The sequence below is a fragment of the Lissotriton vulgaris genome, chromosome 10, assembly GCF_964263255.1.
Source record: "Lissotriton vulgaris chromosome 10, aLisVul1.2, whole genome shotgun sequence".
NCBI lineage: Eukaryota > Metazoa > Chordata > Amphibia > Caudata > Salamandridae > Lissotriton > Lissotriton vulgaris.
Window position 1 is genome coordinate 611436379 of NC_141698.1, and position 26153 is coordinate 611462531.

At 46.7% G+C, this 26153-nt stretch overlaps 1 protein-coding gene across 1 annotated transcript in view; it reads right to left on the bottom strand.

Moving 5' to 3' along the window:
* WDR48 (WD repeat domain 48) overlaps window positions 1-26153 on the bottom strand; it is a 535194-nt gene that overhangs the window by 129344 nt on the left and 379697 nt on the right. Inside the window, exon 15 of the mRNA XM_086941452.1 lies at window positions 12917-13025. Within this exon, the coding sequence (XP_086797578.1) occupies window positions 12917-13025 (109 nt within the window). The remainder of the gene's footprint in view (window positions 1-12916; window positions 13026-26153) is intronic.

Below are 26153 nucleotides of genomic sequence, written 5' to 3' on the forward strand. Positions count from 1 at the left end.
ATCACTTAAATCCGCCCATAATAGAGGGTGGCAATTTTTAATTTGTAAATATCAGTAGAGCACAACGTAAATTTATATTATTGAGATTCGGCATGAATTTGATAACCTTGATGCTAGCTCATCCGAAAAGAGTTTTAAAGCACTCAGATCTAAGCTCATGTCCTTGTGACAACCTTTCCCTACAATCTAATCTGCGTCTAGTTTTTTCCTCGGGTCTATAAGAAAGAAAGGACGGACTACATTGTCCCGATTTTAAAAAGGTACACTTTTAAACAATGGCGGGTCGCACTCTATTTTTGAAAATCTTTGCCTGACCGTTTCTTCTGCTTCTCGGTAGCAACGTTTTTATGGGCCGGTATAAAAAAAAAAGAGTAAGCCATGTGGCTGAAGAATGTAGTGGCTTTTAACCGTTTACCTATTTTCTGACCTTCTAGTCTGCTTAGCGGTAACAACGTTTTTTAGGCCTGTGCAAAAAAAGAGGAAGCAGTGGGGCTGAAGAATGTAGTGGTTTTTAACCTTTTATCCATTTACTGATTTGATTTAGGACTTATCACAGATAAAAGTGACATTTTATTCCTATATCATGAGTCTAATCTTGTACAATATACCTTAGTTTCCCTTTTAGAGTATCCCCGTTTCCAGGATTTGTTAAAAAAGTAAAATCTTAATGACGTGATCTGAAACACTAGATATTGATTTTATGTTAGATGAATTGTATGAATTGCAATGCAACAGGTCTCGCATTTACCGGAGCTTGAGCTATTGGCATTGTAAATGACAATGCCTTTCATTTATGTTTTGGTTTTTGAAACCTAAATAAAACGCAGTCATTTACAATGCAAATAGCTTAAACTCGCTTAAATGGGAGACCTATTGCATTGCAAATGCTTGTTTTTTCAGCCTTCAGAGCTGATCCAATAAGAAACATGCCGGCTTCACATTTCAGGAACTCCTCCTTGATGGAGCCCGCTTCATAGCTCCACGCCGATGCCTGCTCCGTGCCTGCCCAGCACTATGAGAGCTCCCAGGTAAGCCTGTTTCGTAGCGTCAGCGCGTCTCTGAAAGGCATTGCTTAGTTCACACCGGCCCTTATGTTCCAGACGCTTGCTCTGTAGTACCAGAAGTTCTCACAGGCATAACTGCATTTCAGAGCCAGGCTTGTCCTCCCCGCCCCCTGTGCATGCCTGCTTTACCAGCACCAGGGCCTTTGTCTTCACACTGGGTTTGGTTTGCTCGTGGTGTCTGCCTGGGCCACAAGCACTTGCCAAGACGTCTGTTTCGCCACATTAAAACTGCTGCTCAGGCACCCCTTTCAGCGCAACCCCAGAGAAACCCCTCTGACATGCCTGCTACATAGCACCAGAGAAGCACCACAGGTATGCCTGCCTCAGACATAGCACCATAGAAGCACCGCGGGCATGCCTGCTTCATAGCAACAGATGCACCGCAGGCATGCCTGCTTCATAGCACCAGAGAAGCACCATGGGCATGCCTGCTTCACGGAATCAGAACTATGGCTCAGGTATCTCTTGCGTCACTGTCACAGAGTTACTCCACCAGCATAGCTACTTCACAACGACGAAGCTGCCACACAGCATGCCTGCTTCATGGCACCAGAGAAGCACCATGGGCATGCCTGCTTCACGGAATCAGAACTATGGCTCAGGTATCTCTTGCGTCACTGTCACAGAGTTACTCCACCGGCATAGCTACTTCACAACGACGAAGCTGCCACACAGCATGCCTGCTTCATGGCATTAGAGTATTTTTCTAAGCCTGTTTTCTTCGTGATAACACCTGCATCGCAAGCATGCCGGCATCACATCACCACAGCTCCCAGAGGAGGCCTGTCTCTTCCAAGCACCAGGTTCTTTTTCCTGTGCAGGCATACTTCTGATGCTTACCAGCACTGAAGCTGCACACCAACATGCCTGCTTCACAGCACTAGAACAGAACACGTTGATGCTTGCTTACACACATTCCTACTTCACAGCACACATTGATGCTTGCTTGCATAGCCCCGGACTTGCTTATATGCATGCCTGCTTCCCAGCAGCGGATTTGCTAATGCGCTACTCTTATCCATCACAGTCCTGCTGCTAATGATTCTAGTTTCTCAGCACCAAATCTGTCCCGAGGCATGTTCACTTCACAGCACCATAGCTACCCACAGGTGTCTTAGACCACTTCTACTGCTCAGCACTCCTGTGTTACAGTAATGAATGCATATCAGGCATGCCTGCTGCAGATGACAACAAGTTACTTACTTGTAACTTCAGTTATCCAGTATAGGTATCTTTCATAGATTCACATGCTTAGAATCATCCCTGCCGATGAGGTGGGAGTCTCGCGGTACAATAAAACATATACATTACAGTCATAATAACATCACATTATAGGCTCAGTAGATAGCAAGTCACTACATTAGCCTATCTTAGTCCTTTTGTAAAAAGAACCAAACTTGGAAACCAACCAATCAGGCAGCAGCACCCTCTAAGAACCTTCCCCACAGAGGCAAACCCTTAGATTTTCATAGCACAAGTGACAGTTAGTATGCCATAATGATAAGGTAAGCCTCTCCGGGGAGGAGGGTGGGTCGCATGTGAATCTATGAAAGATACCAATACTGGATAACTGAAGTTACAAGGAAGTAACTAGTTTTCTTATCCAGTATTGGGGTATCTTTCATAGATTCGCATGCTTAGAATAAGAGTAGCTAGCAGTAAATAATACATAGATGCATAGAGGATGGAGAGTATCATAAGAAGAATCCAAAATACACCACATCAAGCAGGCATATCTGTACTGAAATAACTAGTAAGCCATACATCTACACAACATTTGGTTAAGATTAATAAAGAGTTGTACAATATCAGAAACAATATATTCCCATCGCAAGACTTACCTTATGTAAAAAGGTTTCGTAGTACTGCTTGTCCAACTGCTGACTCAGCCTCTGTTGCCAGATCCAGGCAATAATGCCGAGTGAAAGTGTGCACACTTTTCCAGGTTGCAGCACTGCAAATCTTATCCAAAGACACACCAGCAAACAGTGCCGTAGATGAAGACACTGCCCTGGTAGAATGAGCTTTAGTTTTATTTATTTGACAACGGATGGCCAGCCTTGGAATGACAGAATTAAATAGTGGATGCAATCCATCTTGGATAGTAGCTTTTGACACTGCTAATCCTGGCTTGTTACCACCATAAGAAAGAAATAATTGGTCAGATTTTCTGATGGATACAGTTCGGGATATGTAGAACTTCAAGCATCTTTTGACATCCAAAGAATGTAAAGACTTTTCCGCTGAGAAAGACGGATTAGGAAAGAAAGTCCGCAATACCACAGGTTCGTTGAGATGAAATGAAGTAGGAACCTTAGGTATGAACGTGGGATTAGTCCTTAAAAGAACATAATCATTGGCAAATTTCAAATATGGTTGTCTTGTAGTGAACGCTTGTATTTCACTCACTCGTCGGGAAGAAGTGAGTGCCAAAAGATGAGCTCTCTTCCATGAGAGATATTTTAAATCTGCATTATGAATGGGTTCAAATGAATGTTTCATCAGTTGCTGTAGCACCAGATTCAGTCTCCATTCCGGAGGAGGAGCTCTAATAGGTGGAAAAGATCTGAAAAGGCCCTTCAAGAACTGCTTAACGAGATGATTGGAACAAAGTGATGGCGCTCCTGAAGATCGTCTGTATCTAGAAATAGTGGCCAGGTGCAATTTAACAGAAGCAAACATGAGACCAGACTTAGGGAATGACAATAGATAAGGCAGAACCTTATCAGGAGAACATTCCAGGGATGCAAGTTGTTGTTGCTGCACCAGTAACAAAATCTCTTCCATTTTAAGGCATAGGTCCGTAATGTAGAAGGGGCTCTTGCTCTATTCAAAATATCTCTGCACTCTTGAGGTAAGTCTATATCCTTGAAGTCTGTGAATCCAGATACCAAGCATGGAGCTGCAGTTGAGCTGGACAAGGATGGATAATCTGGCCTTCGCTCATGGACAACAGATTCGGTAGTACTGGAAGACGGAATGGCTTGCACTTGGAGAGAAGGAGTGTAGTTCTGTAAACCAGTGCTGATGTGGCCATTTCGGTGCAATTAGAATCATGCAGCATGGTTCCCTTTTGATCTTGCGCAGAAGTCTCGGGATCAGGGAAAACAGAAGGAACGCGTAAGCAAAAATTCCTGTCCACCTCATCATGAACTTTCTTTTTAGGAGATCTGATGCCAGAGGGACAAGGCGAGTTATTCTTTCTTTGGACAAGTATGCTTGGTCTTGAAGAGTGTCTAATTTTGCTCCCAAAAATTGAATTACTTGGGAAGGATAAAGGCTTGACTTCTGGACGTTTATGGAGAGGCCTAGAGAGTGAAAAACTTGCAGGCATTTTGCTGTTGCGTGAGAAGTCTAACGAAAGGATGGAGCCTTTATCAGCCAGTCGTCCAGATTTGGGAATAATTGGATGCTTTGCAGCCTGAGATGACTGCTACCGGAGCTAGAAATGTTGTGAAGACTCTCGTAGTTGAGCGTAGGCCAAATGGGAGAACCTTGAATGGAAATGTGCACCTGCCACCGTAAATCTTAAGAACTTTCGATGTTTGGAATGAATCGGGATGTGGAAATATGCATCCTGAAGATCTAATGTGGTCATGAAGTCTGCATGATCTAGAATGTGGAGGATTTCCTGGAGTGTTACCATGCAAAAGGATTTTTCTGAAGATATTTGTTTAGCATTCTCAATTCCAAGATTGGCCTCCAATCCCCAGATTTTTTCTGTATCAGAAAAAAGCAAGAATAGAATCCTTTCCAGTTTGAGAGCGTGGTACCCTTTCTATCGCTCCCTTTGACAACATAGCTTTCACCTCCTTTCTGAGTAGAGCAAGATGCAGTGGGTTTTTCTTCAGAGGTGGATGAGGAGGGGGAAATTTGGTACATCGCAGTGTGTGACCAAATCTTATTATATCCAATACCCACTTGTCTGTGGTGGTTTTTCTCCAATTTTCGAGATATTGGGAAAGCCTCGAGATTTTGCATACTTGTGGCATATCTGGTGCAGGTGCATTGAGGATGTCACTGTCTTCTGGCAGAATCTCTGCCCTGAGGTTGACGTTTCCTGCCTTGTTGCCTATAAGCGGTCGTCGGGGGATTTCCATAGGATTGTTGTTGCTGTTGTTGCTGGTATCCGTAACGACCTTGGCCACCCTGTTGGTACTTCTGGTAACCTCCACGAAAGGTGTATGAGACTATGCCCATTGCTCCTCGAAAAGGAGTTTCTATACTGCAAGGTACCCAATGACCTAGCAGTATCGGTGTCCTTTTTTATTTCTTGCAATGCCTCATCGATGTGTTTACCAAATAATAAATCGGCGTCAAAGGGCATGTCCAAAATCTTTGTTTGAACTTCAGGGCGAAAGTTAGTGTATTTCAGCAATCCTTGGCGTCTAAGGGTAGCTGCTCCTGCAAGCTCATGAAATCCCAGAGAAGCTATATCCATAGAGATATCAATGATTTCAGAAGCAGCTCTTTCGCCCTCCATGAGAATCTTTCTTGCTTCTATCTTTTTATCATCAGGCAAAATGTCCAACCATAATTGTCGATCATATCTACCTTAAATTGCCAAACAATTCGTAGCTCGAACTGTTGCGCCTGCCATGGTTGTAAAGTGTTTGCCGATGTTGTCAAGGCGCCTACCATCCTTATCAGGAGAAGCGGTTATCGGAGCAGAGGGATTCCGAGATTTCCTCTGAGCCGCCTGAGATATGACGGAGTCTGGTCTTGGGTGACCCGAGAGGCAGGCAGGGGCTTCGTCTGGCGCCTTGTATTTTTTGTCAATCCTAGGGAGGATCGCCGGAACTGAAAACGGAGTCTTCATTATTTTCACCCTTTCCTCCCAGATATGGTCAATTATTGGAATTGAGAGAGTTGATTTTCTGTTCTGGTCTTTAAAATCATTCAGAAAACATTCAGTCTTTTGTACTGGCATCGAGAGATGGAACCTACAGGCTGCCCTTTCCATAATAGCATGAAAACCTCTGATGTCCTCAGGAGGCGATTCAACAGCTTGTGGAACTGGCAAAGCTGGCGTTGGTATAAGATATTCGTCCCATTCATACACAGTAGTGGGCAAGTTTGGTATTTCTCCTATTCGGCCACCGTGTCTCAGTCATCATCCTGATGGAAATATGGAGGTAAAACCACCTGGGGCTCTGAGACAGGGGTAGTAGGGGTCGCAGGTTGCACTTCTGTAGGTGCAGGTTCTCGTGCCGGAACTGTGACTGGAGGAAAAAGAGTATTATAATCCTTTAACATTGCTGTTAAGTCTTGTAATAAAGCTGCAGGCATCTGAACCATAGGTTCTTGGTAGAATGATTCTTGAGGCCCTCTTAAAGACTCACAGGGCTCATAAAATTCCTCTTCGTCCTCATCCTCCTGGTATTTTATCCGGAGTTGAGAAGGGTCATGTGCTTGTCCAAATGGATCGTCATCATCAGACTCCTCAGAATAATGGCTAGGAGGTAGAGGTGAAAAATGTGACACATCCTGGTAAAATTGCCTAGATTATGATAATTTGGAGCTTAAAACTGGCGTGATTTGTAAAGACAGCAGCCTTTTACGCTTGAGCATAGCTGAAATGTACATAGATGGCGAATCCAAATCTGTAGAAATTGCCATAACGGTTGACACCGTCTACGTTGAAATCATGGATGTCGTTGACGGAAAAGTCATCATCGACGATGTGGTAGTCGACGTCAAGGACGTTGTTGTCGTCGACGGTAGGCTCGTCGACGGTACTTGTAACATAGTCGACGGCTTACTCGTAGGTGAAAGGTAAATAATCGACGGTGGCGGCATCGTCAACTGGATCGTCGACGACGAAGTGAGCATCGACGGGACCGGTATCGTCGCTGGTGATGTAATTATAGTTGACGGCGCCGTCAACTGAGTTCTCGTCGACTATAGAATTTTCTTTGAAGATGCTGAAGGTTCACTCACCGTCTGAGGAGATTTTCTCGTCGACAAAGCAGTTTTAGATGTCGACAGAGGCTCAGGAAGGGATTTTGAGGCCGATTTTGATGAAATCTTTACCTTTTCTACAGATTTCACCTCTGAAGAGAAAATAGACTTCTCTGTTTTTGAGGAAGAGTGACCCATCTCAGAATGAGATTTCTTCAGGGTCTTACTCTGTTTTTCTGGTGGATCTCCAGACCTATCCACCTTCTTGGCCAGAGGGGTGGAAGCTTGAGGACACACTGCCTTCATCTCCAGATACCACCTCAGACGAAGCCTTTAACTTCTCCAGCCATACCAAAAGACGTCCTTCTCTATCCTTCAAGGTCTTGGCAGGAAAGGTACTACAGATCCTGCAATCCTTGACCTTGTGTGCTGGGTAAAAGCAGTAGATACGTTCTGTATGTGGATCCTCAAAGTGTAATCTCTTCTTCCCACATGGAGAACAGGCCAGGAACAAGCTTTTCTTAGATGAATCAGACATTGTCTCTCACAAAGAGTAAAAGTAAGGAAAAACTGAGCAGAGCTCAGGGAGACTCCCTAACACACGAGGCGCGGTAGAAAATCTGAGGGTTTGCCTCTCTGTGGGGAAGGTTCTAAGAGGGTGCTGCTGCCTGATTGGTTGGTTTCCAAGTTTTTTTTTTTTTTTACAAAAGGACTAAGATAGGTTAATGTAGTGACTTGCTATCTACTGTATCCTATAATGTGATGTTATTATGACTGTAATGCATATGTTTTATTGTACCGCAAGACTCCCACCTCGTCGGATGGGGATGATTTTAAGCATGTGAATCTATGAAAGATACCCCAATACTGGATAACAAGGATGTACTCCGTGGCTCGAGCGCTCCACAGCACCCGGGCTTCCCAGGGCTGAGCCTGTTAACAGCAGCGCTGTGCACCCTCCATGCCTGACGGTGCACCTGGGCCGCTTATTTGCTTTTCATTAACTACTAGCATTCAAACTTGCCTTTGCCCAGGCAGCAGTTTTGGCATTGCTTCGGCGCTTCAGTAAAGTGTGCTGTGTTACTGGTCCAGTTCCTTTTAATTCCATTGCCAGATAAAAAGGGGGTTCTTTCCCATAAGCAAGCAAACTATATATTGGTGTTTATTGACGAATATCCAGCTCGAATAACACTTTCCGTAAAATTCCAGACAAGCTTAGAAGAGAAGTGGCGGGAGCACGCACTGGGTGGCACCCGCAAGCCATCTTGCAGTGGCAGTAATTTGAATAGTGCCTGTGCCCCACAAAACACTTTGACGCTCTAAAAGTTAGTTTTAAAGTGTGTAGACATGAAGATCTTTTATTTGTAAATGCTGTCAGAATGGTTAGGCAGCACCAGCACACGAGTTCCTTTTAGGGAGGGTTGGGGGTCGAAGACGTCTGTAAGGGTTCGGGGTGTGGGGCTGGTACGATGGCCCCTCAGTTCTACAATCACACATATGGCTCCCCACGATCACCAGAATGAACTCTTCAACGTCTGACAATACTGTACGAAACAGCCTATGGGTTTAAAGTAGCGCTCACTTTGTAACAAGGGGTTTCTAGGTGTTATGGGATCAGCCTCTGTGAATGGGTCAGGGATAGTGAGTGTGTTTTTACGTCTTGTGCAACCCTAGCTACTAAGTAATGGGATGCAGTACAATACAAGGAGGGTTGGGGGAAATAATGTGAGGGGGGAGAAAGACTTGTTCATAGACGAGGGAGCTCTTCTCGATTGCTCCCGTGTTGGGTAAGCACCAGAAGTGACTGCATCTGGGCAAATCTTAACTTGCTATGCTCTCCCCACACAAAGCTCACAGCCTCAGTTGAAATACTGCAGACCTACTAATATAGAAAACAGAAGTCTTCCCCCAGAAAAAAGACGCACTTTTCAAAAGTAGTCCCAGGTACTAAGAAGTATGTAATGAAACTCCAAAAAGTAAATATAGCAAACAATAAAGGGCAGGCTAAGCTGGGCTCAGTTACTCTTCAGTCTCCTGCCCAATGATATTTGAAGACACCCGTTTGATGTTTGCAATGGGCCATTATTTTCCGGTGCTGTATCGATATTTTTGGTGACAAATAACCTATCGAGATTTTCAAGGCTGCAATGGTTACCGGTAATACTGGATATTGACTTATGACACTGATCAGTGCAAGCATTGAAGTCAGCAGTGGTTTGTCACCTGCACATCCTGTCTTAGCAGTGCTACGGAAGTTTGACGACCCCTTTATCTCATCGTCTGTGACCGCTCTGTTGGTCTTCCAGACATTTCTTAGTGTGACCAAATGTCTCCATAAACAGTTCTATTTTATTTTTGAATTATTTTCTTAATGTACTTGATGCTTGAAGTTTATATTTTAAAGAGGAAAAAGTACCACAAATTTAGTTACTTTACATAACAAGCTTTTGGAATCAATTATGTGGAACTGCCTGAGAGAGCCTCATGAATGTTTGGAAGGGAGGGAAGAGGGACAGCAGAGAGAGTGGGGTGGAGGAGCTAGGGGAGAGAGATGGTAAAAGCAAAAACAGCAGCCATTCTCTGTAGAAACCTGAGCCAATCCACGGCCAGGAGAGCTGCAAGGAGCAGGGCAGGCACAGACAGCAGTGCCCCTTGCTCTGAGGCCTGGCTCTGCTGTGAGGCGGCTGAAGCCACATCACTGATTAGGAGGGGGGAGGGAGAGCAGAGAAAGTGGAGCCAGGAAATACACAAAAAACGAAACCAGCATAGGGCTGGTGAAATGCTAGCAGTGCTGATTGATAATTTTGATAGATAAGGTCGACAATTATTAACAAGAAACCAAGTGGGAGGCAGGGGAGGCAGTAGTTAAACAACTGTGGTGTTAAGAGGAGTGGGAGGAAGAATGCTTTTTTATTTTAATGTAGGCAGCTTGGGTGGTTAAGTTGAACACAGACAAACACCAACAGAGCAGGTAGCCAAGAAAGGAGTCCCCCCAGAGAACAGATAAAGAACCATAATGGAATGAGACAGTGGTTAGTCCATGCTGCATGGGAGGAACGGTAGAGAGAAAGGAGGTACAAAGCGGCAGGACTGACCACTGGCAAGCAAGGATTTTTGAAGGACACTGACGCAAACAAATCAAAAGCTGGGGGATGGCTTTAACTCAACATAAGAAATTACAATAGGTCTCAAATGCTCGACCTAAAAATGAACGTCCTACTCAGGTTGCTGTACATCTCTCAAACCCTCCCCTTCTGTTTCACAGGGAGGTGCTAGATTCCATGCAGAACAGACTACTAGAATTTACCGGAGAGCACAAAAATCCCATAGCGGCCAGGAAAACGCTATATATAAGTCGATACAAGGGAAGCTTGTTGTAGAAAAGTAGGATCTACTTCATCGTTACCCCCACTTTTTGCTGGTGTCATTTGGTTTTCTGACTAGTCTATATGGGATTCTGCTAATCAGGCCCTCCGTCATTGTGCTCTCTCCTTAAAATTGACTATGGTAAGTACTTTGGAACCTTCCCGACTGGCTACTGGAGTACCCTTCTAAGTGCCTAGTATATGGTACTAAGGTACCCAGGGCATAGGTACACCAGGGGTCTCTCATGGGCTGCAGACACAATTGACAACTAACTGGATGTCCAAACAGAAGTTCAAATGGGTTGTTGCGAATCCCCTTCTGAGGAACCTCTCTGTAGGCAATGAGAAATCAGGGTAGTAACACATCTCGTTATCGCCTGAGCTTTTTTGGAAGCCCCATGACCATACCCTTGAGGGTCTTGTTGAAGCTTTCAACAAGCCCATTGCACTGTGGATGGTAGGGTGTGGTAAACTTATAGTTTCCTCCACATTCTTTCCACATGGCAGTAATATAACTACACATGAAATTTGTACCTTAGTCTTTTTAGAACTTCTTTGGGAAACCCACTGTGCGCCAGCCACTACAGGAGCTGTAGTGGTCCTAAGTGGAATGGCCTCTGAATACCTAGTGGCATGGTACACCACTATTAGGATGTAACTGTGTCCAGATGCTGTTGGAGGGTTTAAGGCACCAATGATGTCTATCCCTACCCCCTCAAAGGGAACCCAAACCACTGGAAGTGGAATTAAGGGGCCTTTGTAGTGCCACCTGACTTACCACTGGCTTGTCAAGTGACACCGGAGCGACAAAACTCCTTTGTGTCTTCAGACACATGGGTCCAGTGAAAATGAGGGACAAGCCTGTGCAAAGTCTTGCTTTGCCAAAGATGTACTGCAAGGGGGATGTCATGTGCCAGTGATAGAAGAAAACCCCTGAACTTCTGAGGTATTACCATCCCCCTGGTGGCACCAGGCTTGGGGTCTCTACACTCAGAACAGGAGCCCGTCTTCCCAATATAGCCTTGCAGGAAAGAAGGATCTGATTTCATGGTCACCCCACTTTTTGCTGGTGTCATTATGATTTACTGACTAGTCCGACTGGGATCCTGCTAATCAGGACCCCAGTGTCTGTGCTTCTTCCCTAAACTGGACATGGTGACTACACTCCCAATTGGCTACTGGTGACCTCTGGATACAGGGTACAATGATACCCTTTGAGCAGCTTCAGCAACAGTATGAGATGGCAACAACATAACTATTCCGATACCATCAGATTAAACACACCCTAGAGGCCCCCCCCCCCCAAGGCCTCACCGTTGGAGGATAGACTGCTAACGGACAATATGACCACAAAGGAGATCTCCATGACATACCGTAAGATCAACAATATGCCTGATCCTATGCAACGGCTCAGGGACAAATGGGAGGGGGGTTGGAAAAACTGGACGACACCTACTGGCAGGAAGCGCTAGTGTCACCCAGAGAAGTTGCGATCACTTCTAAGCTGCGGTTAATACAGCTCAAAACACCTCACAGAGTATACTATTCAAGAACCACGCTTTACAAAATAAGAAAAGCTCATACCCAGCTCTGCCTGCGACAATGTGGGGAGATCAGTACATTCTTTCACACACTCTGGGAGTGTCCAATTATACAGTTATACTGGAAAACTGTCATGTGCACCATTACTAGGGTTAGCGGAAAAGCAGTTCCCCCCTGACCCTAAGTGAGGTCTCCTAAATATCTGGGAAGCAACAGATCTTAACTCTACGGCACAGACATGGGCGACGCTGGGAATGATGCAGGCTAAGTATTGCTCAACACAGGGGAGGGGCGACAGCGTCGACATATGCGAACTGGTGCAAAGATATGGACAGGCCATGGTGGCAGTAAGAACTGTATATATACAAAGGGGTTGCCCCAAAAAATGGATTAGACTGTGGGGTGGATGGAACACTTACAGAGGAGGAATATGTGAAATGCCAACATTCCCTCCTGAACCAGAACTGTCAATAATATTATCGATGCTAAAAATATGTATTGATTTGTATGTGAAGTTAACATGCATCTACAGATGTACTGATCAGAGACCAAGATACTTAACGTGTGATGTACGTATATGAACAACTTGAATTTTGTAAATGTGCCTATTGTATTTAATAAAAAGAATTAAAAAAAAAAACAATGGTGGAATAAGAAAGCTATATTAAAAATTAGGTCACACGCAGCTTTATTTGGAGCAGGGCAGGCTTTCAATTTCTTTGACAAAAAAAACATTTATCCAAGGCTCAGCCTTACCCCTAATCACCATATAGTCTGTAGCCAAATGGGAAAGCCTTAGATGACAGTGTTTTACACCTGTTATGCCTTCACATTCCACAGCATAAAAAAATCCAGATATGCACTGTTGCCATCCTGGCAACATGACCCCAGTACTCTCCTCCAGCAACAAGATATGCCTCAACGCTACTCTCAACCTTGTCCTAGCCAGCCATCATGACCTAGGTAATGGTGTGATAAAATACAGAAAATTCTTCACTACTACAGCACTACGAAAAGCTGGACAGTGCCTGTGCATTTCAGTACCTGAATAGTGTGCGTCCTCCAGCCTCACCAAAAATAACAGGTGTATGCGGTGGCACTTGAAAATAGCCGTTTCCTTTCTGTATTCTACTTTCCTGTTCACCATTGACTGCTGAAATAGAAAGTTGTAATAAGAAACACTTACCAGGCACTTTGACAGAATCACAGTAAGAGAAGACACTTTGAAACTTTATGGGTCACTAATCAATTCTTCATTGTTGCATAATGTATCAAACAATTAAGGCTATTTCAAATACCTATCAACTAACAAAACTGAAATACAAAGTCTTCATTCATGCACCGGTTAACAAATGATCACTTCAAGATGCTTTGGTAAGACATACAGATCTATATAAATAAATTACTAAATATACCTGGGGATGGGAGGGAGTGAGGTAATAGTTTGAAGGATACTCGGGGGCGCTAGAGGGCGCACAAGCGTAATGGCCGCGCTTTGGTGAGGCTCCCGGCCTGGACCGAAGATCCTTCATTAATCCTGGTCAACCGGTGTATTAAACGGCAAAAAAGTTAGCTGAAGTGTGGAGGGACCTGTGCTCCTGCCTCGGTGAAAATCCTGTGGCGATCCGATGCTGTATACCCCAGAATTGGCACCTAGATGAACTGCTCGAGACTGACGCTGGGAGAGTGAGGAGCGGCAGGTGCGCCAGCGGGACGCAGGAAAGGCTGCGGCTTGCCATGAGGGAGGTAGGTTGCGTCAGGCGTGAAGAGTTAGACGCGGTTGTGAGGCCGGCTGCCGGTGTCGGCTGAAAGGTACTGGCCTGCCTGGGACTGCGGGGCAGTGCTGCAAGGAGGGTGCTCTACTACAGACGGCAGGGAGCGAGGAAATACCGCGGTGCAAACGGGCGGTGAAAAGGAGGGCTGCGGTCTCCGGACGGCCGGTGCACATCGAATGCACGGAGGACCAAGCTCGTGAACGCTGCGCGGCATCTGGAATCTAGCAAGGAGGCGGAATTTTAAGAACAGAAAGTGATTATCTGACCCCCCCCCCCCCCACTGGGGCGCACTGAGGCGGGCACTCGCGGCGCGGAGCGCCCTGCAGGACTGCCGGGCTGAGCATCTATCGTGTGGAGGCCTGGTGATAGTGGGGCCAGGTGGCGGTTAACATTGACAGCGCAATACCGATAAGGGACATACATGGGCGACACACTGTGGAGGGCATAGGTCCCGCACAGTGAGTGCGCTGCTGATCGGATGCATGCTGTGGAGAGTACCTGGTCAGTGAGGGTCCTGGCAAGGGCTGTGGAGAACGACGTGAGGACCTTTTGGGAGTTTCATTCCTCATCGAGCTGGTGCTGGCCGTCTCCGAGAAGGCAGGTGGGGGAGACTCTCTGGGTACTGAATATACATGCCTGATGGGACCCCCGATACTAGCTAGCAGAGAAGGGGGCCCAGCGAGATATGAGCTGACTGAACTTGTACCATTGAGTGCAGGAGGCATTATTTGAACTGCCATAGAGCGGAGAGTGGAGGATACTGTGAGGACCCAGAGAGCAGTAGTCTTTGCGAAGCAGTGATAGACCCGGACTCCCTGGCTTGGTGTTATCATAGGTAAACCAGACACTCAACACCCAAAACTCAATTTCGACGCTGCGAAGAAGGCAAACAGGCCTGCCACGGAGGACGGCGAACCGAGTAAATCTGATGCGATGGGCGAGGGTACGCCCTCCAGGGAAATGGACATGCATCAACTGTTACAGGAGATGAGGCAGGGATTCACCACAGTAGTGGACAAGGTGGACCGGATGTCGTCCAGAATAGACGTATTACAGAAACTGAGGCGAATTTCGAAAAAAATGATACTACTGCTAGTCACACGACGCAGCTCGCGAGGATGGACAAGCTCCTCAGAGTCATAGAAGGTAAGAATGAGGACTTGGAAGCCCACAGTAGGCGTAACATCCGCGTGACGGGGGTTCCGGAATCCACAAACACTGGGCGCAAGGAAGAATATGTGGAAAAACTACTCTTGTCTGCCATCGGACCTGAAGCCTTTTCTACGCAATTTATTGTAGAGCGGGCCCACAGATCACTGGGCCCTAGGCCGCCGCCAGGGAACCCGCTAAGACCCATAATTGGGCGCCTATTTAATTATCGCGACCGCGACGTGGCCTTGCGCGCGGCAAGAACCAAGCAGAACTTAACGTACAACGGAGTCTCATTTTTGATTTATCCGGACTTCACCCAGATTGTGCAGGAGGAACGGTGCAAATTTCTAGATGTAAAGAAGAAACTCCGCGCGGCACAGATTGACTCTGCATTGCTGTACCCCGCGAAACTTAGGGTGACACATCAAGGAAAGCAGAGATTTTTTACAAATCCGCAACAAATTGAGGACTTTCTTCGTACAGTGAAGCGGGCACCTCAAAGTGGTGGTGGAAGGGGGCCTGCGCAACAAGCCAAAGCACAGGAAACTGATGAGGAATCGTGATGTGTCTGGCCTTGAGGGACTGATTTGTACACTTGATGCTGCTCATAAGGATCCACTTGGAGAGGCGGAGTGATTGCAGGCAACCGAGTTGCAGAACACTAAAGACAGAAACGGTTGTACCGGTGGTAATGTACTCCAGGCCCCGCTCCTCCCACCTGATAGAGCCCAGTGGCTGTATAGTTTGAGGGGCTTACGGGAGGAGGAGTGGCTGTGTAGCTGACTAGAGGTGTCCCCCAGAGGGTGTTCCCCTATGTTGGACTATATCTATTGGTTGTTGGGGGTGTTTGCGGGGAGACAGGAGGGTGGGAGGGGAGAGAGTTCTGGCAAGATTGGGTTGCTTCAGTGGGTGGGGGGGGAGGGCTAACGGGTAGGTCTGGTGGTACGATGCCTGGGCAGACAAGGTTTGCCTCTTTGAGGTCGGGGTAAATAGGGGGAGGAGGGGGATGACGGGGGGCCTGCGGGGAAGTTTGGGTGTTGGAAATGTTTGAGGAACAATTGTACAATCTTAGATACCACTGGTTACTATTGCTGTGTTGCATGTGGTGTGGAGAAATGGTGAAAGGTAACGCAGACGGAGAGATAGTGCATGTATGGGCTCAGTATTGGATGCGTCTTTTTCGGAGGCAGTTTCGTTTATATGATGTAGAGGGGTGGTATGGCGGGACAGGACAAGGACTCTGATTTGACTATCCTGTCTTGGAATGTGAGGGGCTGAATGATGCACGCAAATGCAGGCAGGTGCTGGCATACTTAAATAGACAGCAGATTCAGATAGTGATGGTGCAAGAGACGTACCTACATCCTCACTCACAGAGTACCTTTGCTGCTCGGTGGGCATCGACCCGTATATTCTCCTCTTATTCCTTCTACGCTAGAGGGGCTGCTATATTGTTTAAACAGGGCGTTCCATTTGCACAGGTGGGATCTTTATCTGATCCACAGGGAAGATACGTCATTGTCTGGGGGAGGTTGGGCAGAGACACGATTATGCTTGCCAATTGCTATTCGCCTAATGTAGACACCCCGAATTTATTTGCTCTGTTGTGGGGGAAAATAGTTAACATAGGATCTCAGCACATAATATGGGGGGGGGTGATTTTAATGTCAGCCTGGTCCCTGCAATGGATAGGATGGAGGGTACTGTGCATTATCATAATAGATCCCGGGAGGTGCTGGTTGACTTAATTGTGGAAGGTGACTTGGTGGATGCTTGGAGGAGGCTGCACCCACATGATAGGGAAGGAACACACTTTACATCTTATACTGGGTCATGGGCGCGACTAGACTATTGTTTGCTGTCTAGGGGGATGATGGAAGGGGTGTTGCGGGGAAGGTGCACAACCCGCATGTATTCCGACCACTGTCCAGTGAAACTCACACTCAAGATACCTGGACTTGATAGGCCTGCATGGAGGTTACAACCGAGGGCACTACTGGATTTGGTGTTTCGCATGGAGTTAAAGGAGGAGATTGAGGATTTTTTCATGAGGAACAAGGGATCTGTGGATAGCGTTGAAGTTATTTGGGAAGCATTTAAAGTCACTATTCGCGGCTACTGCATCTCTAAAGGTTTTGGGGTTCTGAGGGATATCAGACGTACATTGAATGCTCTGGTACGCGATTTGAAGGCACTCGAAGATCGTATGGTGGGAGGCGTAGGGAGGACACTGCGGAGTGAATTTAGAGATAAGTTGCCTGCATATGAGGAGGAGGCCGCCAGGGAAGCTAAATTTAGAGAGCGACATTGGGTGGCACGCAGGTATGGAGAAGGGGAAAGCCCGGGGAGGGCGCTAGCAGAGATTACTAGGCACCCCAGATTCACCGATACCGTTCTGGAGATAGAAACACAAGAGAGCAGGTTTAAGTATGACAGAGGGGAAATTACCTGTTTTTAAGGCGCATTATGAAACTTTGTATACTACACAAGAGACAGGCGAAGCAGACATAGTGGATTTCCTAGGGGATGTGGCACTCTGCTGGTTAAGCGATGTACATAGGCAGTTCCTAGGCGCTCCATTAGAGACGGAAGAGATTGGGGAAGCAATAATGTCCTTGCAAAATGGGAAAGCGCCGGGGCTAGATGGCATGCCAGCGGAATTTTATAAATGCTATGTGGATATCATGGCGCTGGTGCTACGCGAACTATTTGGGGAATCTATGGAGGCAGGGGTTTTGCCCTCCTCGATGCGAGAAGTGATCATTACATCACTGCTGAAACCTGGAAAACCCCCTCAGAAGCCGGACTCTTATAGTCCTCTATCGCTTATTAATTGTGACACTAAAATTCTTGCGAAAGTCTTGGCCACCCGGTTAACATTATTGATGGATAAGATAGCCCTCCCGGATCAATTGGGATTCGTCCCAGGGCGCTCTACGACTCACAATTTACGCACCCTATTCTCCTTGATACAGACGGTCGCGCCTGACTTCCCGGTTGCGGCAGTTTTTTTGGATGCCGCGAAAGCATTCGACTCTGTAAAATGGAGCTATTTATTTAAAGTGCTGCAGCGGATGGGGTTTCCGCCCAGGTTTGTGACATGGCTCAAATTGTTGTATTATAAACCGAAAGTTAAAATATTAATCAATGGGCATATGTCTTCGGCTATGGAACTTACCAGAGGCACATGCCAAGGATGCCCCCTCTCACCATTGCTTTTTGCAATGGGGATCGAGCCACTAGCGGCCAGTCTAAGCCAGCTTCATAATGACAAAGCATTCCGGTGTTATCAGCGACAATGGTTGATATCGCTATATGCGGACGACATAACGTTGTATGTGAGGGACCCAGAGCACAATCTAAACCCTCTACTTAGAGAGTTCTTGGTGTTCGGACGACTCTCAGGGGTTAATATCAACTGGGGAAAATCACAATTCTTCCCCCTTACGACTGCAGTTACTAAATTAGAGGCTAGAGTCACCCGATGGCTATCATTACCAACTATCGCTGGCAGGTAGAGCGTCTCTTGTGAAAATGGTGGTACTACCCCAATTTTTATATTTGTTTCTCAACATCCCTTATTATCCTGGTGCCTTCTTTTTGTAAGACACTACGTTCTGCGTTGCTCCGGCTGATGTGGGGTGGCAGACAGCCCCACCTTCGGTGGGCAATTATCACACAACCGTATGATAAAGGCAGATTCTATATTCCTGACTTTGAGACTTATTATTTGAGTGCACAGGCTCATTACGCATATCACTGGATGTCGCCTACACAATTAATACCTCAGCTGGCTGTGGAGGATTGGGTGGCCCGCCCGCTCCCCCTAGTCGGAGTGGTCCATGGTCCATTGGGAGCTGTGGAGACTCCCTTTACGACGGTCACCTGTACAGTAGACGCTTGGAGGCGTATAGAGCGCATCCTGGGAGTGCAATTATTGTGCTCGCCACGCTTGCCCCTCGCATATCACCCTAGCATTATCGTACTGCAGGAGAAGGGATTTTGGACCCTTTGTAAACGACTACTGATTACTACGAGGGGAGACCTCTTCTCTGGTGGTCAGTTTTGGACGCGGGAGCATTTATTTCATGATATTCACCCCACACCCCTGGAGATTTTCTTGTACGTTTGTCTCCGTAAGGGGATGCGGATGGTACTTCCAGAGTTCCCTTCGGAACCGGAGACCTTTGCGCCGTTACACCTTCTCCTAAGCTCCCCTGATGGGAAACACTTAGTGTCGAAATTATACAAAACAATCAGGGAATACAGGGCAGGCATTGATAGCTCCGCTCGTACCCAGTGGTCGGCAGACCTGGGGCAGGAGATATCCGATGAACAATGGAGATATTGCTGCAGTATCACTCAAAATATAACAGCTAGCTGCAGATTTAAAGTCATACACTACAAGTTCCTGCAGCGTATATATTATACTCCTGCTAAGAAATACCGCTTTCACTTATCGGACAATGACAGGTGTGCTAGGTGCAAGAGGTCTGAGGCAGGATTCATGCATCTGGCATGGGAATGTCCGGCTGTGCACGAGTATTGGTCCAAAGTTCATAAGGCACTTGAACGGATGATGGGCGCTACTCTTGAAATGGACCCCTTAATGATGCTGCTGGGATACACTATGCATATTCCTAAACAGGCAAGGAAATTTGTCGATATTGCTCTTTTGATGGCGAAACATAGAATTGCTTGTAGGTGAGGGAGAGCTCGGAAGTTCAAGGATTGGCTGCATGATCTTATATACTGCCAGGAGCAATCTGCTGCGTATGCAGATCTGTTGCCAATGTCCTCTAGGCCGAGGGATATGTGGGGCCCTTTGCAGATGTATTTGATGAGTGATGAGGAGAGAACGGACGTGAAGGTCACAGAGTGTGATGCCCCGGGGTCGAATGACCTCCCTATGTAGAGCTCTATTAGGGATAGAAGGGGTGCCTACTTAGAAGTTGCCGCTATTGCAGAATTATGCAACTGTGCATTTGATGCTGGCCCTACTATATTGCTGATATATTATATACTTCTGTTGAGGATGATGATATTGCATATTCAAGCTCTGATGTACTGTGCTGATAGCGGAGGATCATCTGGTGTCATTGACGTTGGGTTATTGAGACGCCCCCTTACAGGATGGGCTGCCTTCTCTACAACCGCTGCTAAATGGATGGACCGGTTTTCGTCCCACTGCCTTATTATTACACGCATTGTGCTTTTCTCTGATGTTCAATAACTATGTGCACAACGCAATGTGATGAATGAATCTGATATTCTGATGTTGTTTGTTTAACAGCATAACATTTCAAAAATAAAGATTTTAAAACAAAATAGTTTGAAGGATACTCCGTTAACTGCAGTCAAAGGAAGAAAGTTGGATAACAATGAGCAAAAGAAAGAAGTAGGTGTCTCCAACGAGTAGCTTGTGAGCTATTGGTAGCTCCCCAAGTACCTTTAAGGAGCTCTCCTGTGTGCAACCCAGGCTACTAAATAAGAAGCTTTGTCTTGGATGAATTAATAGATTTATAAGAAAATTTAAATGTGTATATTCCAGAAGAAAATGTGTGTATTTCCAGAATTCATAAGATGATGCATGGAGAAAATTGGTATATTTTAAAGCGGAGTGATAAATCACGTAGTGTGGGGCAACCTATTACTAATATTATTACCTTGGTGCAGCGAACATTGCGGCAATGGCAAATATGTATTACCAAAGGGATTCCAAATAGATGAATCCTTTTTTAGGTTACTGCTGACAACCCTACCTGATGCACTAAGCGAACTCTGCTGGTACTCTGACAAAGCGTGTCACTAAAACAATGGTGTCTGATGTGGTCGCAATTACAGGGCTAATAATACTAGAAGCTAAGGATAATTTTAATTGAACATTAGTAACTCTAGTTATTGAAAAGGTTGGAGAACCCTAGTCTACAGCATTTAGTTCTGAATCTTATTTGAAGCTGAGCATCACTGACAACAGTGCTTTAGAACTACATCACAACAAAAGTGCCACACAGTGTTAACACTCTGTGTCCCTTTCAGGGACATGGAACACAGACATCCCACAAACTAAGCAAGAAAAACCTCTCACTCTTTGGGGATTAACAGGCTGACAGCAAAGGTTTGCGTCACTAAAACCTTTAAGTGTGTAAGTCAAACTTACCCACATATAAAGTAGACTCAACACTTGTAAATCCCTGATTGCATTTCACAAAATTAGGATCTACAAAGTTAAGATTTGCAGAATTAGGATCTGCGAACTAGCAGTTGAAATGCCAGTTACAAACATTCTAACGAGTGCCACTTCGGGGGTGTTTCAAGGGGAGTGTCAGGTGAATGGTTATCAACTTTATCACATATACATACAGTTCAATCTCGCACCAAATGAAACTAGGAATATGTGATTCACAAAATCTGAATAAGACCAGCAACATTTTAACAGGGTGTGCAGACCAAAGATAGACATTTCAAGTAAAATAGGTGTTACCATAAAAGGAAAGGGTAAAAATGCTTTGACATTAATTGTGTTCTATAAAATCTAGTCAATGTTAAGAAACTAGAGACATGTAATTATTAACCTGTGCTCCGCTTCATGGTGAATTGCGTTCTAGAAAAGCCTTTTGTTCCTCATTTAACAGTATATGTGATAATAGAGAATTATGGTACACATTTCCATACAAAAATGTAGGGTAAGGGGAAAATGCATTTGTATATCAGGTTTCCCATGTAAAAGACATTATGTACAGTAAAAAGGATAGGCGAGATTATACAAATATCCACACCCAGGTACTGGACAAGACGTAGGAAGAGGTTACGGGACACCAATAACATTTTCACAACTTTGCCGGTGGTTACACGGGAGGCCTTTAGCGGTCATGTTTGTGGTTGCAAAACTTAGCATGAATAGAAATAAACCTACTCATGCTGAGATTTAGGACTTGTGAGCCACAATAAAGAAGAAACATTTTAGGTTCAGATGCACACAACTCACAACCTGCGCTTTAGAATTTTAGTATCAGAGCCCAGCGTATCCAATAAGGGACTAACATTTGAAGAAGAAATATAGTGCTACTTCTGTTCTTGCACAGAATACATTTGAATCACAGATGCGATCATTCTACAAGGAGACCGCTTAGTAATACAGTTTCTCCATATAGAAGAACATGTCACATTTGATTACGACTCAGAGGGTACATAGTGAAAATGTCTAGAGAACATGTTTGTCTCAGAGGAACAGATGCAGCAGCATTCATCAAAGTACAATCATCTTGGGGACAAGCAACTGAAGCAAAGAACATGTCAATATCTATCTTGAAATTATCATCTATTGTTCACAGGTTTCAACTTGCCAGTGAAGTGAGACAATAACTGCATTTTGACTCTCCGTTCAGCTGCTCTATACACTGTTCTCCTAAAATGCAGGTCCATCAGAAACCACTGCACCTTAATAGTGTGGATGAAACAAGGAGCATGTAAGGTAAACATGTCCCAATGCTTTCAAGAAGAAAACAAGCATTTACAATGCAATGGTTTTGCCTTTGTTAAAGTTAGAGCTATTGGCATTGCTCTTGACATTTTTATTTATGTTTTTTTTTAACATAAATAAATGGCATTGTCATTTACAATGCCAATAGCTTAATCTCTCGCAAATGCCACACACAAACACCCACGGAGAGCCCCCTCCACACACACACACACACACACACACACACAGAGCCCTCCACACACACACCCACACAGAGCCCACCACACACACCCCCACACAGAGCCCCCCCACACACACACCCACACAGAGCCCCCCACACACTGCGAGCCCCCCCACACACTGCATCATTTTAGCTCTCATTGAGGTGCTCTTGGCACCTTGCATAAACTGAATAACTTGGACTTACACATTCGTTTTTTTCAATTAAGCCCCACAAACACTTCTGACAAGCCTGGACTAAAGGCACCTTCACACATGAGGTTTTATGCATTTTCCGACCCAGGTATAATTAAAGTAGTTTTTCGCCATACAAGGACACAAGGGCAGAGACTGCTGGTAACTGTTTTAATGGGGCACAGCCTTCCGTCTCACAAGCATCATGTATATGTTTCTCTGGGAAACACCAGCTAGACTTCAGAAAGCACCCCCAGCCTTCAGACAGCACCCCCAGCCAGCACCTCCCAGCCTCAGACATCACCTCCCAGCCTTCAGAAAGCACCCCCAGCTTTCAGAAAGCACCCCCAGCCTTCAGACAGAAACCCCCAGCCTTCAGACAGAAACCCCCAGCCTTCAGACAGAAACCCCCAGCAAGCACCTCCCAGCCTACAACAGCCTTAAACAACCAAGTGGAGGCCGAAGGCCTCAAACACAAGACTGTTGGTGCCTCGCTGAGGATGTAATGTTCAAACAGCCCTGTCCACCAAACATGCCCAAACGTACAGCTGCCCACACAGACAGAAGTTTCAACCCGCACCAAACACAGGGCGAATAAAGGATGCATTGAATACGAGTGCATCAAACAGAATGACAGGGCTTACTAGCCACGCCATGTGCCACGGGCTCGCAGAAGCATCCGCTGCAGCCCCTAGTCAGACCCACCGGAAGGTGCAAACTTATTACTGGCCCTCTGACCACACTCTGCCACAAAGCCATCCCGCGCTCTGAAAGACACAATTTGGACCACTGAAAGTTCCGCCATCCCCCCCTTCTAGGAAAGATAGTAGGGTTCCTACTTGCGAGAGAACTGTTGAACTTGTTAGATTTCCTCAACCACGTAGCTCAAAATATAGAATGCCCAGTGATGAGCAAAATGCATGTCACTTGGGGGCAAAAGATACACTCCTTAAACGTATCCCTTTCTCGCTCCCACAAAAACAAGACTGGTAGAAAGCAAAGGCTTCCCAAATGCAAGTGTCGAGATTTCCCAGGGCAGTTTCTGCCATTTGAAGGGCCGCGTCTAGAAAAAAAATGTAAAACTGGAAGGTAGACAGGCCACAAACATGCAAGCACTAAACTCCTGTTAACTTGTTCACACGCACACAAACACACTTTGCAAATAAGAGATGCTGAACGTCTGGTGAAGCCGACAGACACTTAGTTCCGGGTTCAAGAGTTTACCAATGAACCTGAGCTGTCTGCCACGAAACAAACACACAGACAACAAAAATACACACAGATGAGCCTAAGCTGAGCACTTGCGAGTACAAAAACATAGTACAACAAGCTCCCTGGAGAGACGAGGGAACACTTCCACCCAGGGTGCAACAACCCCCCTAACCAATGCACATTTCCTAAGACGTGGGGCATCTACCCAGGCAATGTATTTTCTTAATTATTACCTGTGCAAAACATGTTTTACGATGAGGGGAGTAAGACACGTGTGCCCCTAAATGCCCCTGTATTTACATACTGGTGCTGCTGACCAAAAGATATTCGTAATGATTCCGGTGGCACAGAGCATCCCTGTGGGTAACGGAAACGACTAGGGATAGGGACAATAAAAAATAAAGTACCCCCGCATAACAGTACAACATATCAAATTATTTTGAGGGCAAGGTCATTTTGAAATACAATGGAAATGAAAGAATACGAATGGTAGGAAAAACGTCAGGAAATGTAGAGGAAAAAAAATGCATGGGGCCCACGTGCAGACAGACTGACTGACTGACTCGCAGAAAGCGGAGATTAAGGCAACCCGGCGCGGCGAGCAGGGCATAGTTGTAAAAAGATGGAGAACCGGAGACGTGCAGCACATCCTAAAAGAAAATTGTGAAACCAATCTACATTTTAAGAAAGATTAAGGCGAAGGGCGAGCTTATGTGCCACTCGCAAACGGTACAGGGCTGCACTGTCAAACCCCGTATTTCAACGCCTTGTCTGGGGTAGTACGCGCTACATAAAAACATGCTGACACTCATTCCAGACACAGCTACGGCGGACAGGGTTAGGCCCCTCTGCACCTGCACAGGAGCGGCACCCGGTTCAAAGTGGGGCTGGTACCGCCCTCTTACCCAGGAGAGGCACGCTCCCTGCCCAGGCGCCTCATCCAGAGCAGACCCCGGCAGGGTGTTCGCTGCTGGCAGCGTGAGTGCCGGCGCTTGGGCTTCACCTGCGCACCCGACTGCTCCCCACAGGCCCGGCGCCGTCCCCTCCCCTACCTGCGAGCAGAAGTAGGACCCTTGGATGCCCAGCTTGATGCAGGTGGGGCACTGCAGCTTGGCCTGGCTGCAGCAGCCCTGTGTCTCACACACTCGGCTGCTCTCCACGGCCGCCATGCTGCAGCTCCTCCTGCCGCTGGCAGCGCACACTCGGGCCAGGGGGAGGAGGAAAGGAAGGAGCGTCCCCAGGCCCGCCCTGGCTGCAGCGGGGAGGGGTGAGCACGGATAGGCCCACCGGAAGAGGCAGAAGCTCTTCTGTCTCTGCCCACCTCCGACGTTTCCCGGCGTACACTAGAGGCATAACCTCAAGCCCATGTTGTGGCTTCCTGTTAATTTTGGTATACTCACAGCCACCAATTAGCCGAGGCACTACTCACTGCGGGCGGCGTGGTGGTGCTGCAGGGCTCTCCCGCCTCGGATGCCGCCGGGCTCCCTCAGCTCACGGGAGCCCGGCAGAGCGCCTGCCATGGTTGTTCTCCTGTCTCCCGGGCTGCGGGGGGCGGGACTTCCGGCCGGCCGCACAGGGATTGGCCGGCCGGAAGAAACAGACAGCAAAAAAAACGCCCAGCTGGAGTGAAAACGCCCACGGAAGAAAACACGAAAACGGGTCCGCGTTGACGGACAGATTCACCTCCCATGCCCCTCCTGGGGGCATACGGATAGCGGGAGGGGGAGGGGGGGGCAGGGGCGGGAACGAACACACAGAGAGCGGGAGCGGGAACGAACACACGGAGAGCGGGAGGGGGGGCAGGGGCGGGAACGGGCACTGGCAACAAATCACCTTCCAATGTGTCGGCTCGGAGTAGAGAGCCGGTCAGGTCTGCGTCCTCACATGGAGAGCCGTCCAGCTGGTGTGAGGAAGGATGCTGCAGAAAGAAGAAAAAAATGAACACGCCCACCGCCCGATGACGAGGCAAAAAGGGTGGAGAGGGAAAAAAATCTCGGGAACGCCCCCGAATCTGGTCCGGCCTTGGACAGATCTCTGTTCCAATGGCTAGCCTCCATTTATGGAGCTAGCCAATGGAACAGAGGGCGTATTCAAGTGTCCCTTACTGAAAACTACAGATTTCTCCTGGGGGCGGAGCTAAAGCTCCGTGCCCAAGGCAAAACCTAAAAATTCTTAACGAGACACCAAAAGGTAAGGTTGTCTACACCATGAATATTAATAGATTTCAGGGATTCAGATACTGTCATTCAAAATGAAGTACAACTCC